Source organism: Micropterus dolomieu, linkage group LG17 (assembly GCF_021292245.1).
Source record: "Micropterus dolomieu isolate WLL.071019.BEF.003 ecotype Adirondacks linkage group LG17, ASM2129224v1, whole genome shotgun sequence".
Classification (NCBI taxonomy): Eukaryota; Metazoa; Chordata; class Actinopteri; order Centrarchiformes; family Centrarchidae; genus Micropterus; species Micropterus dolomieu.
The window spans coordinates 31,985,631-32,003,453 of record NC_060166.1 but is presented as its reverse complement, the minus strand read 5'-3'; the positions used below and the strand labels follow the sequence as shown (position 1 = coordinate 32,003,453).

The window sequence follows — 17,823 nt, the reverse complement described above, 5'->3', positions numbered from 1 at the left end:
TTGATGCACTATTTTCTCCTTGTCATCTTCAATACTGGGACACATCTGGTGACACCCATTCCCCTTTTGTGTATCCCCGAGGGACAGTTTGATTTACTGTCTGTGTGGCGTGCCCTTTTTTGAAGGGGAATCTGTGGCATTTTGAAAATCTTATTGCAAATGGATAACGTTCTTTGTGGAAGATCTATGACATGTTTATCCCTAAACTATCAGTTTTAAATCTGTGTAAAACAACCTCTGTTACTACTGGATTACTAAATTTGAATTCACAGCGTTGTCTGCTAGAGTGAGAAGTTTTAGCTTTTAATAAGCCTTATCTAAGCTGATGAGGAGGTGCTTTTGCCTTCCTTAGAGTCAGAGTCACAATGATGATATTTGGAAGCTGGTGATGAATGTTTTCATAACTATACCCCCAGGCATCACTTCCCAGTGACCTGTGCTCTGTGAAGATATCCACAAGCAAACACTATCAGGACAGATTATATGGCTAATAACAGCCTGTAGATGAGCGATCACTGGAGGCTACATGGGGGCAGTGGCTGCCCTCATGCCTGTGATCTTGTCCCAGATCCAGCTCTTCTGAGAGGGTAGCACTGAAGCAATAAGGGTACTGCTGCCACCAGCTACAGGCCTGCTCTTATTTTGATTAAAACAAATACACACAGCAACTTCTCTGTTTTCTGCTGCTTTTCATGTCTAGAGGGACCTCTGCCATTAAGGCAACTACTCAGGCTCAAAGACACAAGTGTTACAGGGAGAGGGGTCAGCCTGTAGCTACAGATGGGATTGAATTGTCATTGTGGATAATGTCACCTATAAAGCATCATTCGGGATTTGAATAATCATGGTTGACAAAGCCTTGCAGCTTCTAGATGGCCTTGATGTGTAATACAGCTCTATACAAGTACCACATCAACTTTAGTGCCTAAAGGCTTATTTAGACCATTACTGATTAATTCAGAATCTTGAGCAAGCCATGACTGTTAAAAAGGTTTATAGTATGTATTTATTATTTACTTAGGTAGGGTGGTTAAATGTAAGTTAAAACAATTTTCAATTAATTAATTTTCAAAGTAGTACAAATCATCCAACCATATCATTATTAACATGCTCACAGTTATTTAGGAATTAAGCTGCAAAAAACAATGCATATTTGTATAATTGTAGTGGATACTGAATTAGCCCAGAATTAAGACTTAAGTATGGTACATTATACAGCACTTAAAAGCATAGTTATGTAGAGAAGCATTCTTTGGAATACTTCATGTGGAAAATCTAGTTATTACACCGAAACAAATTAGCATTTTGATCAAGCAGTGTTTTGAGTCATGATGTGTCAGTCTTAACCCTCTAGCATTTTTCAAATAATTACTTTGAAATGCCACAGTTGCAGAGGTGTAACGAGTATTACGTTTATAAATCTGTTACATTCCAGCAACGACACAATAATTAAAACTGCATTTAGAAAGCTTGTTTTACCACTAGAGGGCAGGTGCCGTTCGATCTAAAGATAGATAAATGATTGTACATCTCTTACAAATACAAGAGCCAAAGTTTAGAAATAATAAATCACATACAGTATGAACATAGGTGTGTTTACCATGATATGACATACATTATTTTCTTCTTTTACTTCTTTTTTAAAAATACACCTTTAAATGTTGTGTGTGTGTGTGTGTCTACACAGCGTCAGCACCTATCTTTGTCTACAATCCCATACGGGTCATTGCCACTCTTGGAAAAGATGTATCGCTAGAATGCAAACCCAGAGCATCACCCAAACCACGGATAACATGGAAGAGAGGAGACAAAAGGATGCAGCCAAATAAAAGGTACTGCAACTCTTTAGAAGCCACCTGTCCTACTCTCAAATAGAAGTAGCTTTTTACATACTGGATAGCTGATGTTGGTTGTGTCAAAAAAAAAAACTAGTGAATGTGATATCAGACGACATACTGTGTCACATTGCTGATTTGCAACATTATCTGCAATGGCCTAATATAACCAGAGGTAGATAGATACCTCAGAAGAAATAGTACATCAAATTTCTACTTATTACAAATCTGTATTATTGCACAGTATAATGTCATAACGCTCTAAATGCTGTACAGGTACAATATGTGGTATTGTAAAGTAAGAGGAATGTGTAAAACTCATACAAAATAATTGTGTGCCCTTAAATATCATTGAAGTAAAGATCTGCTTTGAGCTCTTTACTATGCATCCCAAATAGCAATATATTGGAGGGCCTGTTTCAGTGTCTGGAATGAAACGAAATATGAAATGAAATATTTTTGACTTTTAGGCAGAATAACTGTTTGCTGTTATCATTGATAGATCGTATACATTTTATTTTTTTGCATAATGATAGATTTACTAGAGCCCTGTTATATAAATAACATCAGATTTTTTTCTTGTGCACAGTTTAGAGCAGGGGTGTCAAACTCATTTTCACCAAGGGCCACATAAGCATTACGATTACCCTCAAAGGGCCAGTTGCAACTGTAAGACTGTATAAATGTAACTACTCTTTAACATATTGTTAAATAACTGTCTCTTTATTTGATCATGTATTCAAGTTAAGGACATTTATCAGATGAAAAAAAATAGCCTTAGTTAGAAAAAAAGTAAGAAAACGTCTGTGTTATTATAACAAATAAATGAATTTATCAGATTTAAAAACCCTCATTGCTACATCAATCAAAGATAAACATTTCAAGTAAATAACAAAGACAAATATCATCAAACATAATCTTTTACAGTAACTTTTCACTTTTTCACAGTCCAGAGGTGCAGAACCCTGGTAAAACAAATAATTGTGAGCTGCTAATAACATGAGGGACAGATATGGCATTTGATAAAACAAATAGTCCAGCTGCACACAGCCTTGCAGAGGTCATACATCCAACTAATGAGAGATCGTTTGATCACCTGGAAAAATGCAGACATTTAGGCTACTGTAGCCGAAGCCTAGTTCACACTACACGATTTTTAGCCCGATTTGAAGCTCGTCGAGCTCGGCGACCGTCAGGCTGTGATAAATCAGCGGTTGATCTGCGGTCGCCAGTCGTTATGTGTGAACTACTCACCGACGCGTCAAAACGGCTCCCCGACACATTTCTGACACATCACCGACGCCAGCCAGATATCTAGCATGCCAAATATCTGTAAGTCGGCTGACTCGACGTCCACATCCAGCCACCGACAGCAGACACCTGGCAGAGCAGGTAGCTACTTTTTCACCGCAAAACACATTTTACTCCCCTCCAGCTCTCTCTGTAGCTCAGACAATTCCTGCTACCTGCAGTGTGCTTTTCCATCCTTTCACCCAGATTCTTTGTCTTTTTAATTGGTATCTTTATAATAACAAACAACAGCTGTTTTATGTGTAGGTTCGCGTCATTTCCCGTTTGACATTTCACCTGTGTTTTCTTGACCAAACGTGGTTTGGAGACCAGTGTCGGGTGACAGAGTCGTTGTCAGCGTTAGTGTGTGACCCCCTGTCACCGAACGCCATGACTTCAAGACTCAAGTTGTGTAGTCTGAACAGCACGGCCATCGGCCGACGCTTAAAGTCGTGTAGTCTGCACGAGCCTTAACTAACGTTGATCCTTCATCATTCTGCCTCTGATACTGCCTCATAACAAAAAAGACATAGGCCTAGCCTTGAAGCACAAACATGTATTCACTTTACCACCATTCATGAATTTGCCTTGCTTCTGCATCAGTTTTTCTCGTCTTGGACATTTAGGGATCGTTTGTATACATTTCTCATCTCCACTTGTCGGAAAACTACCGTAGTTGGGGTGGAAACATCGCAATCTAGTGGCGGGATGCCGTCATTTCTCGGGTCACAAAATCGACATGCATTGTGGGAGATGTAGTTTATGGCAGCATAGATTTTTATTTTAGGACAGTCATGAATTTTTTAAGCTTTCACGGGCCACATAAAATGACGTGGCAGGCCAGATTTGGCCTTGAGTCTGACACATGTGGTTTAGAGAATAGAATATTTTGAAGAGAGTTAATTGCCCTGTCAAACATGCATGAAATCATGAAAAGTGTGTCTCTCTCAATATCTTTATATTGTTTTTCATCATAGTTTCATGGCATAAATGTTATCTTTCCAGCTCAGGCCCTTGAGGAATTGTGTACATGTCTAGTTGCAACACATCACAGTAATTACTGTAACTTAAATTAAGTGTCACTACTAAAATAAAACACCTTAGGTTCTGGCAAAGCTCTGGAGAATCATCCTCAACCCCACCTCCTTCTCAGGGATGCTGACAATTTAGACCGCACAATTGTATTTGGAATTCACATGCAGTTTGATGCATCAGATTTTATGAGAAACATCTCTCTGTTGCACCTAGAGGGGGCTGAGCGGGGCGAGGGTACATCAATCAAAATGAGCGACACCACTGAAATTATCAGTCACTGCTGAGAATCCCCAGTTTCAGTGAGAGAACAGGACCTTTATTTATTAGCCAAGATTCAGCAGTCTTTCTTCTGTTCAACAGCCTCGCAGCAAGGGCAGCCAGTTGATAATCAGATTCTCAGTGTGTTGCTCTTTCAAACAGGCAGCGACAAATCTTCATGCCTCTAACAGGTGGATGGAAACAGAGTATTGAGGAATTAGTTTAATTTGGTTATTTCAGATGTTGGTGCAAATCTGCAAAACATTTAATTTACCATTAAAAGAAATGTTCCTCAGAGGTCATTTTGGATGTCTATTTTCTATAAAAGAGCTGGCTTCAGTAGAACTGATGGATGGGGATAAGTTAGTGAGTGTGTTGCCCCAAAATGGTGATTAATGAGCCTGGCTTGTCTGGATCTGATAAAGCCTTTGAGGTATTTGTCAAACCCTTGCAAATCTATTTTTCAGTGGTGTTGGCGTACAACACGGGGAGATTCATACCTGTTCATATACCTTGATCTTGTTTTTATCTGACTTAAGATAAAGTTGTTTCTTAAGAGAGCAGAAAATTGGTCAGAAAAAAATATTGGCAAAGCAGTTAGTTAATCTCTCCCCTCAGAGTAATTTATCATTCACTAGTAAGTGCTGGCATTACAGTATATATGAATGTGGCCAAGTTTTCATAATCTCAAATCAGAATTTCTCCATTCAGTAAGTGTAACTTTTCTCACAGATCCCCTTAAGATGCTATACATAGTGTTTTTAGAAAACACAAATCCAATTAGAGGTTGATGCTATAATAGGATGCTTGTCGCAAATTGACAGTACTGTAGTGAATAACCAAACTGGATAACAAAGTGTGTTTAGGGGGTCACTGTTCAACTGGAGATCAACATTGTGATTTCCTTCTGAAAAAGCCGACACAAACAAGTAGAGCTGTGCGTTTTCTGGTCTTAGCCAGGGTGACTCCTTCAAGGATTTTCTGCCATTACATATAGTAAAGTAAAGAGTTTATGGATGGAGAGACGTTCTATTCTTCGAAGAACAGGAGAGGAATCGAAACAGCTTCACGTTTATCTGGCATTGACAGCTGTGCTGACTTAATGAAGGTTTGTAATTAACATGGATTTCCGCTAATGTTCAGGGCTTTTGTCTCTTAAATAGAAAGTATTAATCCCATTAGTTTGAAAATATGTGGCAGACTCAATTGAAACACACAGACTCTTTTTTTTAAGAGTGTGGACAAAAAATATGAAATGTTTAATAATGTATTAAAGGTTAATGATTTCATATGTATTGATGATTGATTGATTTATAGGTACTTCGCTTCAGATTATATATATATATATATATATATATAATCTGAAAATTTGAAATGCTATGGGTTTACTGTGATTTTCTAAGGTTTCCTTTTAATTTCCTAAGGTTTAAATGATTTGCATATTCTGTATACCAACAGTCCCTATCCTGTCCTTTCTGCCTCACTGTCCTTGTAGGATGTGAATTTCCCCCCTAATTTGAAAAATGTCTCCTGGCTTCAGATTGCTTCTGTATTGTCTGTCTGTGGCAAGATTTTGTCACGCCTTCATGAGTTTCTCTTTGCCAACTTCAATCACCTTGCCAGTGATCAAAGAGCTTAGTATTGTAAATATAAATGGCAAGCAATATGAATCAAATTAAAAGATGAGAATACCTTACACCCTCCATCATTTCAATTGTTTGATTAAGGATACAATACATTTTCTAATAAAAAATATAACATTGTAAATATTCATTCCCACCCCTGTAGGCCATGCTGAAAGCGTGACCCAACATAATTCACAATACTATACTTTTACATGATTCCTGCTCTGAAGCCATCTGCTCGCACACCTGCTTCCAGTGGTGCATCCTTTGCTAGCTGATGTCAAGCACCTAATTTTCAAGCTGTTATTTACAAGTCAGAGCGAAATGTTAATACCGTATTGCAAGTGTCCTTCAGCTGGATAAGGGGCTCCTTATGAATGCAGGCATAGTGTTGTTTTTTCTCTCCATTACACTTAGAGGACAGCTTGGTGATATGCACATCTTGGTTTGACAGCTTTTGCTTTAGATTCATTGAATGCAGCAATTTATTAATTTAATTTATTTAGCGTGTGTCACCTGGATTCCTGAACATTGTGCATGATGAATGTACCATTTATTTATTTATTATTTATTTATGGAAATATTGATGCAGATGGCCAAAGAATTATAACTATATCTATTTATTTCATGTTGTGAAGTGTTCTCCACAAATGTTGTTGTAAGATTTTCCTTTAATACTTTTTAAATTATATTAGAATTACTGCAATGGCTGCCTATTGCGTTCTTTCAAAGGCACAAGATCAGAAATACATGCATCATTGTGCCCAAATTGAAAGTCAGAGAAGTACTGTGTGTCTTTGTTCTTAACATCAATACTTCAATAGTGGTGTCACTTCTTTTTTTCTTCTACTGACAATGTGTCCCATTACTTTAATCTGTATCTTTAATAACATCTGTGTTTTAATCCTGGTCAAGGTAGGGCTATTTAGTGTTATCTGCAAATCAGGTTCATTAACACATTTAAATTGTCCATTGATCTTTACTGAAAAGGGTTTATTTTCATGTTCGCTTGTTGAAGGTTACACAACAAATGCAAACACTGTTCTTGACTTCACATCCCTCTGTCCTTTTTCCTAACACAAACATCTTTTTGTCAGACACATTTTGTCCATCAATTCTGTGTAAAGACACTTTTATTTTATATTTTCCACTGAAATTTTGTGGATGATTATTTCAAGAATTTCTGAGCAGTTTGTTTTAACTTTTCTTTTCTCATCCCTAGTGAACATTGCTAACTCAACACAACCATAAACATATAACCTCATGCCTGAACATGTAGTGCAGCTGCTTGTACGTGAATTTGTTTCTCATACCAGTATTGATTTTTGTGTCCTTTCTCACAGGATTATGTTGTTACGGAACAACACTCTGAGAATTGTTAACTCCAGCCGAGCGGATGAGGGGAACTATGTGTGTCGGGCAGAGAATCAGTTGGGCTCGGCAGAGATGACTGCCATACTGTGGGTAAAAGGTAAGTGATGCCCTGGGGGCCTTTATTTTCTGCCAAATTAGCACAAGTCGGCCACCAATAAACAGTCCCCAATGTCATTTTTTCCCCCCACATTTACTCGGGTGCCAGAAAATTTATTGTGCTTGCTCAACTGTGAACCAAGGGCTCTCACATTCAAGAATCATATTACAAGGACACACTAACAGTTTAAAAGCCTCTGTCTGCACTGTATGCTTTACTACAGTCTAGATCAGGGCCAAACAGGATATTTATCTGACAAAGGTGAGTGTTTTTACCCAAGTTAGGTTCTCATGAATGCTCTGGCAGTGATGTCACAGTCAAATGCAGCTGCTTGACGCTAGCTTTGAGTTAGCCTGAGGTGACAGTGTAGCAGCTTTGTGCTTCCAGAGGCCATGCGTGTGGAGCTTAGCCCGAGCAGAGTGGAAGTGACTGTGGGGGAGAGTGTGGTGCTGAGCTGCAAGGCGACACATGACACATCGCTGGATGTGGCTTTCCAGTGGTTCTTCAACCAGAAACCAATCAACTTTCAGCAGGATGGTGGCCACTTTGAATACATCCAAACAGTAAGAGCGAGAGTAAGAGCAAAAGTAAGACTAAGAGTGAATTTATCATTTTGGTCATGGTCCTATCTATTTATATATCTACTTGTTTGTCTGTCTGTCCACTTGTCTCCGCCTGTCACCATCTGTTAAGTGTAAACATATGGCTGTTTGTTTGTTTGTGTTTTTGTTTAGGTGACTTCTTGCCCAAATGGATTGATTGAAATTCATCATAAGGATCAGTTATTAAAGTTAAAATTATTTTGTTGTTTCCATTTGCACTTTTTATGTAATGATTGTAAGTGTACTTCTCATTGTACCAAACACTTGTTATACCTATAAAAAATAATCAGTTCCGCTTAAGGTGATAACCTTGGGTATAATCAATGACCTCTATTGAATCATATAATCATGTTTAGCAAAGTCTAGTCTATTGTTTTGAGTTGCACCTGTGAAACTGTATCTCTTTGTGAAAATGAAAACACGAAGACTGGCTATGTGAAAGGTAATAAAGGTTGAAACAGAGTCACTAATGGAGGAAGGAAAATAATGAAGATATGGTGAATAAAAAGTTTCTTAATGTACATTACTACTTTTGTGGACACGTAAATTGAATTATGGTCGTCATTCTTATCAAGCTGTGGTTTTGTAAAAAGAATGGTTGCATATCCATTCGCAGCAGCTACATAAGCCAGACTCCTTCTAAAATTTACAAGCCTAATTGTACCCATTATTTTCTTTCTTTGTCTGTCTGTTTGACATTAGTCATCTGGAACAGGTCAAGGTTGCGTTGTTATTTTGCCATTTCACCTTCACCTTTTAATCTTTTCGCTTTTTGCTGGACCCTTTCAGACCTCCCATGTTTTACTTTTTCCTTATCACCAGCTGTAATTTATTCATTGCTTAGCCATATTTTGTCTGCTATGGGATCATATATGCGAATGCACTCTCCATTCTGCTTTTTCCATATTGATATATCACACTGGCTGGTTAATATGAGTTGTCTGTGGTAAACAGTTCAATCGAAGACAGAAACTATCAGCAAAGAAACATCACAATACAACATTGTTATGCTAAATGTCTTCTACACATAAGTCATTATGTGGTAAAGTGAATTGAAAGGGTCAGTTTACCCTTTTTGATGTATCTCTTTTAGATGCATCATAATGAAACATAAGAAGAAAATTGTACTTACAAGATTCAGAAATTACTCTTGTTATCCTGAACAGTTTAATGCTTGTTTTTTGCTTAAAGTTCCAGTTGTGTATATTTTCAAAGTAAAAATCATTAGTGACTAAACCATAAAATTAAGTTAAAAACAAATTTGCTAGAGATTAGGGAGTCCTGTTTATGTCACTATTCCAGTTTATCAACAGTGGATGTTAAAATCACATCTGTCCTGTTGTGTCCTCCGCTACTACCGATGCTCTGGAGAGAAAGTATTTGCAGTCACAATCCTTTACAGGCACAACAGATTCCTGGCTGATGCATGGTTTGTAATTTTAATCAGGTTTCGTGCTAAACAGCTTCCTGTAGACCTTGAATTATTCCCAGTCTAGCCTTAGGCATTTCTCATTTCAACAGAGAGAAAATACGAGTGGCTAAAGAATGTAGCAGCATGCAAGTACCTGAATTAAACAGGAATCTCTCAAGCCACATGAGCCTCTACAAGATGTTAAGGAATCACACTTTCTCGTGTCAAGCACATTTAGGCTTGCTTAATACTTAACTTTTTTATTCCTTCTTTCCCAATTGCAGCAGTCTTCCACAGTGGATCTGATGATTAGGAGCATTTTGTTGAAGCATGCTGGGAAGTATGGTTGCCGGGCTCAGACCAGTGCTGACACTGTATTTGCAGAGGCTGAACTTCTTGTGCGAGGTGAGATTGTTATTTGTCAGTGCACCAGTACACTGTGACGTCTTTTACACTCTTTACTGGACTGAACCACTACCCTGAGTTCACATGTTATCCTCATACTTAATTCTGCTTGGACCGTTTATTCCAGTGGAAATGGACACTACAACAATTACCAGTTTTTGGTGAATTTAAAGCAGCTAACAATAATGTAAAATAATGGTAACATTTTCTGTGAATCTAGGAAATATGTTACAGGGGCAGCAGCTGTGGGAAGTTGGTTAATTACATCAGACGTTTGCTCCTGGTGGAGACAGTTGAACGATTATTTCCACATTATTGCCCTCTTTTGACAATCTTGACTAATTTTTTATGGTCAATATGACTGTGGCTGGACAGACGGTCTGTCTGCATGAACAGGTTTTATATATGCTGTTAAACAGATTGGCTGAAATGTCTAGTAATAAGATTCAGTGGCTGTTTCTCGTTGTTGCAGATAATGTACCATGATGATTATTGTCCACACAGTTACTGGTCTATTTTTGACTGTCTTCTGAAGTAAAATGTATACATAGTTTAGGACTGTAACTTTTCATACCCTTTCTTTGAGAGATGACATGACCAAAACCACCAAAACTTAACACACATCATTTAATATCACAAAAAATATTTATATGAACATATTGTGACATAAACTTAAGCCGTATCATCCATCTCCAGTATAGTATCAGATGTATCTAATGGTTGTCATTTAATATTAGGCACAAATACAGGGGGAGATTAATGCCATGGTTTTGGGGACACTAAAAAGAGGGCGCTGTTCCTGTAGTGACACAGAATGCATCTTAATGTCGTGAAATGCAAATGCACCTTTCAGTGCAACCTTCTAATGGGCACTTTTTGGGGACACAGTACATTGGTTTTCATTGAGCATACCAGCTGCCAGCTTTTCATTTACAGCTGTTCCCCCTAGAGTCCTTAGACGTTTGCTGCACTTGCAGATTACATTTACTTCTGAAAGCTGAGGTAAACATATGTTCAGCTGTATTAAAACACAGAAAGGTCTACCACACAGTTATGCTCAGCAGAACTGGCAAACTGCCTCCAAAACCCCCAGAAAAGAACGCTTCAGTATCCCTTAATCAGAATGAAAGCCTTGGCAGCAGATCTGTCCTGGTTCAGTTTAGTATGTTGTGTTCTTGTCCGTTGTTTGTTTGCACAAAGATTACAACAGAGAATTGATGTTGTTGCCAATGCATACAGCTGTACATCCTTCTTAATGCGTGCTTGCATCCAATAGTGTGTCTAATAGCAACAATGCATGATGAAAACATTACAATATGGACAAGCTTAGAATTGATTTAAAGCGCAGAGATTGTTTTTGTTCTTCCCTTGTGTCTTGGCATGTCTGAAGCATTGGTGGTTCAGTCGTTCAAATCTGTAATTTAATCTACGTCTCCTAACCTTCTTTCCACCAGGACCTCCTGGACCCCCTGGAGTGGTGATTGTGGAGGAGATCACAGATACCACAGCTACCCTGTCCTGGACACGTGGCCTGGACAACCACAGCCCTATCAGCACCTATAATTTACAAGCCCGCAGCCCATTTTCATTAGGCTGGCAAACTGTCAAAACAGGTAATCAATAAGGAGCAAATTGTATCATCTAGATCCGTGAGGTTAATGTGGGGGCCATATACAAAGGCCTTAATCTTGCCCAAGATTGTCATGTTTAGAGATGGTGAACTGCCCAGCTAAAGTGAGGTTACTGGTTTCAAGACATAGTTAAAAATTCTTGTGGTAAATCACATTTATATGTTAACATAATTAGACTAAAATTTTATCCAGAAAATGGTAAAGGATCAGGGGCCTCATGTATAAACGCTGCCTACGCACAAAAAGGTTACGTACGCTGGTTTTCATGCACACGTGGGACGTATAAAAATTAACATGAAAAGAGTATGTGCAAACTCTTGAGCTGCCGTAAGAATGTGCGGAATGTGCAAACTTTTGTCTGACTCTGTCAGTAAACTCCAGAGTGCCAAAACTCACCAACTGTTTCAAAATAGCGTTTCCACTCCAGTTACTGTGCATATGTCAATGAAGTAGTCAATCAAAAACCTAATTATGTCCGTTAATACACAATAAAAGTTTGATCATGCATATAGTGGATTAATATCAAAATAAAATTGAATGTGAGAAGAATAGATAATGATGGCTCTCACATATTTAATTTCACATCATGTCACATGTTATCACTTTATCATTTAAACATTCAAACCAGCAGTGTTACTTGTGCTCGCGTTAGTGAGCCATAACTATTCCATACAGCACCTTTCAATTGTAAAAGAAATAAAATAAGTCAAGTGCCAACTCAAATTTTAAATCATTGTCCACTAAATATTTCATCACCCCTCTGGAGTGCAGAGGAGAGAGCCGGAGTGGAGCCATGGACACTCATGGCATGTTGTCAACCTGCCAGCCTAAAGCCAGGATAATGTCAGGTGGCAGGGTGCAGGATCGCCTTTCCCCTTTATTAGACATGAATTTAGCTTCTGAGTCCTTTTTTAACTCGGTGGGGGATACCACTGACTGAAGCGATCATTTTGGCAAGGTGTGACACCTATTTGTATGACTTTGTATGACTTGTGTAAACATATAAATACTGTGTGACACACGTGCATAATGCTGCATGGCTGTGCAATAGCACCGCAGAGGACTATTGAGTGTCCATGAAGATTTCCTGGCCCATCATGATGACTGGCTAATACTTCAATTTAGATTCCCTAGAGTCGTGTTCTTGGATATGTGCGCTGAACTGGGACCAGCATTAAACAGACCAACCTAATGGAACCATGCCATCCCAGTACAAATACCAGTAGGCTCTAACCACTGTTTCTGGCAGTCAGCTGTTAGAAGCGGAAGCCAACAGATGTGTGTCTGATGTGATCAACAAAGCGTTTTCTACCTTTCTACCTATTTGTTTAGAATAATATAGTTCTTTTAAACTCTCTGAATCTTCTTTTGTTTGTGAACAAGCTGCATCAACCAAAGCTTCCACCTCGATTTCTGTATCAGAATCTTTTCTCGTCTTTTTTGACGTCCACTCTGTCTTTATTTCGGCCATTACGAGTCTCTGAGCCAGCTGCGCTGACATTGTGACACTCTGCCACTCTGTCGTCTTGCGTTTGTTGCTGATTCAAGAGTGCAAATCATCATATAAAATATTTATTCTCGCCTCCACTTCAGTGGATCAGCACCTCAATCTTGCACTTAGTGAAGTTTTTCTTTTTCACTGTTTTGCAGCAGGATTGGCTGTTGTTATTTGGACCTTAGGAGGTTTAGAGGAGATTTATGGGAGGAGCCAAGGCAGGGTATGTGGCTCGTGCATGTGCACGGTGATTGGGATGTATAAAAGGTGCGCAGGACCTGGCGTACACCTGGTTTTATACATGTGGATATTTCTGTGCGTACATACTTTTCAAATTCTGCGAGTACGCCGTCTTTCAGTATGAAAGCTGCGTAGTCTTTTATATATGAGGCCCCAGGTGTCTTACACTGTTGCCGTGGACCAAATCTGGATAAGACTTTCTTCTCAGATGCCTGTTTAAGAAGCTGAAATGCAGTTCTCTTTTTCGTTTTGTGTTTGAACTTGGCTGTTGTTCAAAAGAACTTGCAAAAAGTAATTTGAGCCTATATCAAATGTCATTGCTTTGAATTTTATTCGGTGTCATATCAGCGGTTAGTGGGAAATTAACCTTTTTGTGCTTGAATTATAAGACTTACCCATGTTCATTTAGTGTAAATGCCCTTTCACTGCTTAAAAATGAATTAGCTTCTTTTTTTCTGATACTTGACAGAAAAACCATCAATTACTATCACTTAGCATTAAAGGATGAAGGCTTGCTAAGCATTGTGTGTAATCCATCTTAATATGCCGTGTGATAATAATAGCAGAGTTTAAGGTGTGATAATGATTCATCCCCACAGATATATAAATCATACTTTGTATACACTCCTCTCACATCATGTCTGTTCAACCACATTTAATTCGATAAAGCACAATTAGGTGTCTGTGATGTATTGTCAGTGTTGAACTTGTTAAGATTAGCATAAAGGGGATTGGGTTCTTAGCTCCCCTTCCTTGCAAACAGAGTTATCAGCTCATGTTTGAAGAGCAGGTTGCTTGACAGAGTGGTCTCATTGTGAGCTGCTTCGGATGATGATAACGATGTAAGCTCTACTCCTTCACTGAATGTTGCCTTAGTGCAGAGACCTCTGGTTCATTTGTGACACGGATATGCTTTCAGTCAATGTTTGTTTGTTGTTGCAGGATCAATATTGACAAAGCTTGATTATGGCAGCCGTGAAATAACTAGATTAGTTGTGTTACCTGCTTGTAATACGTTCATAAAACTTTTTCCCTTTTTCAGTCTCAGGATGTGATTTGTAATTACAGTACTCTCTAAGTCTTCCGTAGATACTGTGAAAATTGACTGAAATCAGCATCCCTCTATGTAATTATAAGTTTTATCTCCAAATGTGCTTTAAAGCTGCTACTAAGCTGTTGTTCAGACCTCAAAACAACATCATATACGAGGTTTCAAATAAATTGTGTATCGTCACCACCTGGTGTAAAAACCTGCCAAGTCACAGTGAATCTGGAGAGAAGGAGAAGAAGAACTAAGACAATGGTACATTTTTGGCTCTGTACTCCAGCACAGTGGATTTGAAATGAAACAATGGCTGTAAGGTTAAAGCGTCAACTCGCATCTTTTACATACAGGTGTAAACATTACAGGAATTATCCCCCAATTTTAGGGAACAAAAAGTAATTAGACAAGTTGACACGGTCAAGTCAGTTTAGTTTTGAAGTCATTGTATAAAGTCATCATATTTAATCGCATATAATCCTTTGAAGTTAATGATAAGTCTAGGCTAAGGCCCACAGACATCAGCAGACACTTGGTATCTTCCCTGGTGAGGCCATCTTCACTTCTGCTGTTCACGTTGCTTGTTTCATTCTGGCTTTAAGCAGCGAAACACCTTCTCAGTTGGTTGACTGAGGTCAGGTGACTGCCTTGGCAAGTACAGAACTTTCAAATGTGGCTTAGTCTGTATGTTAAGCAAAACTGCTATGTGGCCCTTGTCCTGATTAAATAAATACATAAGCAACACTCTTGTCTGCAGACCCAGACCCAGTGACAGGGGACATGGAGTCAGCTATGGCTGTGGAGCTCAACCCCTGGGTGGAATATGAGTTCAGGGTGGTGGCCAGCAATATGATCGGCACTGGAGATCCCAGTGCACCTTCGAGAGGAGTTAGGACTAAAGAAGCAGGTAAATCTTCTAAGCCATCAGTGCTGGATATACACAATAATCAAGTGACATTTTGACAGACATAAGCAATCAGGCGTGTATTATATAATATACTAAGTGCCAATTCCAGTTGATGACTTATTGTGGCTAGACAGCTTAGAGTAGGCTGGTGCCCCTGCGCGCCACTGCATGTCCATGTTATAATACCATTGTTAATATACTCAGTAATTAATAGGGCAAGAAGTTGAAAATAAGCTGCTTACATGAATTTCAACAAGTTTAGTGTTTCTGCTAAAGCAGCCAGTCCTTTAATGCCCTGAGGCAAAGATAGCAGAATACACTGTTATGGTGAGCAAAAATTGACTGAGACAGTCTGGATCAAGCGTGCCGCTTCACTAACTGCTTATTTCACATCTATAAAATGTAATAATTATAAAGGTGAGTGTTCATTTAGAAGTGGCTTGTTTAATCTGTCCTATCGTTTCAGCATAATCAACAGACTAATTACTCTACACACAGATATGTTAGATTTATTCCGTGATCCAACTGTCAACAAAGGAGTGCAACATTCAAAACAGCACTGGAACCTACTTTCACTCTAAATTTTACTGACAGATATTTTAATGCATGTAAAAATATTAACATTAAACAATTCATTGTTTTCAGTCACGTGACATGCGCGGTGACCTGGAGGGCAAAACAACAGACCAAACATAGCGGCAACACAAACTGCAAGTGTTGGGCACTTGCGATCCATATAACATCCATTAAAAACTGCCAGGTCACTGCCAGCGTTCGACTGTGGTAGCCTAATGTTTACGTTTACCTTGTAGGGAATCCTTCACCTAACACAGCTCACGTTTGTCTCCTCGTCGATTAGTGTATCCAAAAGCACAACCATCCTGCATTTTGGCAACGCAATTTTGGCAAGTGACAAACTCAAAGTAACAGTGGATCACTTGTTTCCTCGTTGGCGGGCAGTGGAAAATAACGTCTTTTTTGCCCTCCAAGGGAGCATTTTCCTTGGAATGTGACGTCACGTGAAAACTGTGAATTACTGAGATGTTGATGCTGTGTTTACTTCAGTAATGTTTTTAAGACAGCATTAAAACAGCATTTTATTTTCAGTTATAATCCATATGACTGATTTTTTTTAATAATGAAATCTAAATTTGGCTCAAACGTATATGGTTACAAGTTGAAGATTGGGCCTAATAAAACATAGACTACCATCTGAAAATTATTTTTTTTGTATTTTTATCTTCTCTTCAGTTTTCAAAATATGTTGAAGTGAGTTTGTTGTGTTGGGTCAGTGATGCAGTGTTAACCTTTCTGTTTCACACAGTCCCGTCAGTGGCACCAGCGAATGTTAGCGGAGGGAACGGCCGCAGGCATGAACTGGTCATCTCGTGGGAGGTAGGTCTTCAAGCAGCACAAGCGTGATTATGTGCAAAAACACAAATGTCACAGTGTGTTTGGTGTTTCAGTTAAGCAAACTTAATGGAAGCTTTTGTTTAGTCTACTCTCACTTAAAGATAATCTTGTATCTAGAAATGTCAACATCATAACATTCAAACTGTGGAATGTTTTGAAACCTCTTCAGCAACATTATTTTACAGAAAATTCTCTGTTTTCAAAGAAACGGGGGCAGAAACTGCCAGATGTCATGCATTAATTACACTGGAGTCACAATTCCAGTTTCTAGTATAATTTTAACATATTGAATGTGAAAGTTACCATATGTACTCAATTAAAAAGCAAAACTTGATGTAGATCCAGTCAATAGATCAACATTTTGAGTGCCAAAGTTGACTGTTTTATTATAAAAATCTGTGTTATTATGAAAAGGACTCCACAGGACAAAATAATTTGTAGTTATAAGACTGCTCTGTTTTCCAGTAAAGTGCATTGCTGTGTTGAATATTGTGAACAGAAACGTGTTAAGCACAGTCTTGTGATCTTTTTACCCAAAATGAAGATGTTACTAGTCAGAGATGCTCAGTAACTGCTCCACAGATAATGAGATGGACAAGCAAACAGAATTGTGTTCAACTTTATGTAAGAAAATATACTAAAGTTTTGGTAACTAACTTTACCAACTAGTGTAAATTTGAGAGTTTAAAACATTTCTTTAAGTAATAGGCGTATTTTATGAAAAACTAGTGTCAGGGTTGTGCCGTGTGCTCAGGCAGTTAACTGGTTGAAAACGCAGGACACGCATTTGAGCTTATCCAAATAACTTCAGGGTTAACCCTGGGTTTTCAGTACCACAACGGTGGTTCACTTCTTACCGGGGTAGATCGCCATGGTAACTTATGCTGAGCGGCTAACCTGCTCCGGAGCAGGTTATGTTCCTGATAAGAGATCAACTCTATGAAAACACCTACTGACCAATGAGCTCTCTTGGAAAATGACATCACCATCTGTAGGAGATCCCACAGACTGTTTTATAGGCTGCTTTTATGTTTGCTGTGGTGATGTGGAGTAAGTCTTGTAGGCTATAGCAATATCATCCTACAGAGACTGACTAAAAGCCTTAAGCTATTGTACAGGTTTTTTACAGTAAGCCCTGGCACAGCTGTTAAAATAAATGTTTA

General features: G+C 38.6%; 1 protein-coding gene across 7 annotated transcripts in view; it reads left to right on the top strand.

The window, feature by feature from the left end:
* The window catches only part of cntn5 (contactin 5), a 118,378-nt gene that overhangs the window by 89,423 nt on the left and 11,132 nt on the right, over positions 1-17,823 (top strand). For 2 of the 7 annotated variants that reach the window (XM_046074224.1, XM_046074225.1), the window contains exons 13-18: positions 7,387-7,514; positions 7,902-8,101; positions 9,812-9,932; positions 11,387-11,545; positions 15,098-15,247; positions 16,572-16,642. In XM_046074224.1, the coding sequence (XP_045930180.1) occupies positions 7,387-7,514; positions 7,902-8,101; positions 9,812-9,932; positions 11,387-11,545; positions 15,098-15,247; positions 16,572-16,642 (829 nt within the window). The remainder of the gene's footprint in view (positions 1-7,386; positions 7,515-7,901; positions 8,102-9,811; positions 9,933-11,386; positions 11,546-15,097; positions 15,248-16,571; positions 16,643-17,823) is intronic. The other 5 variants (XM_046074226.1, XM_046074231.1, XM_046074230.1 and 2 more) reach the window with 5 other exon arrangements.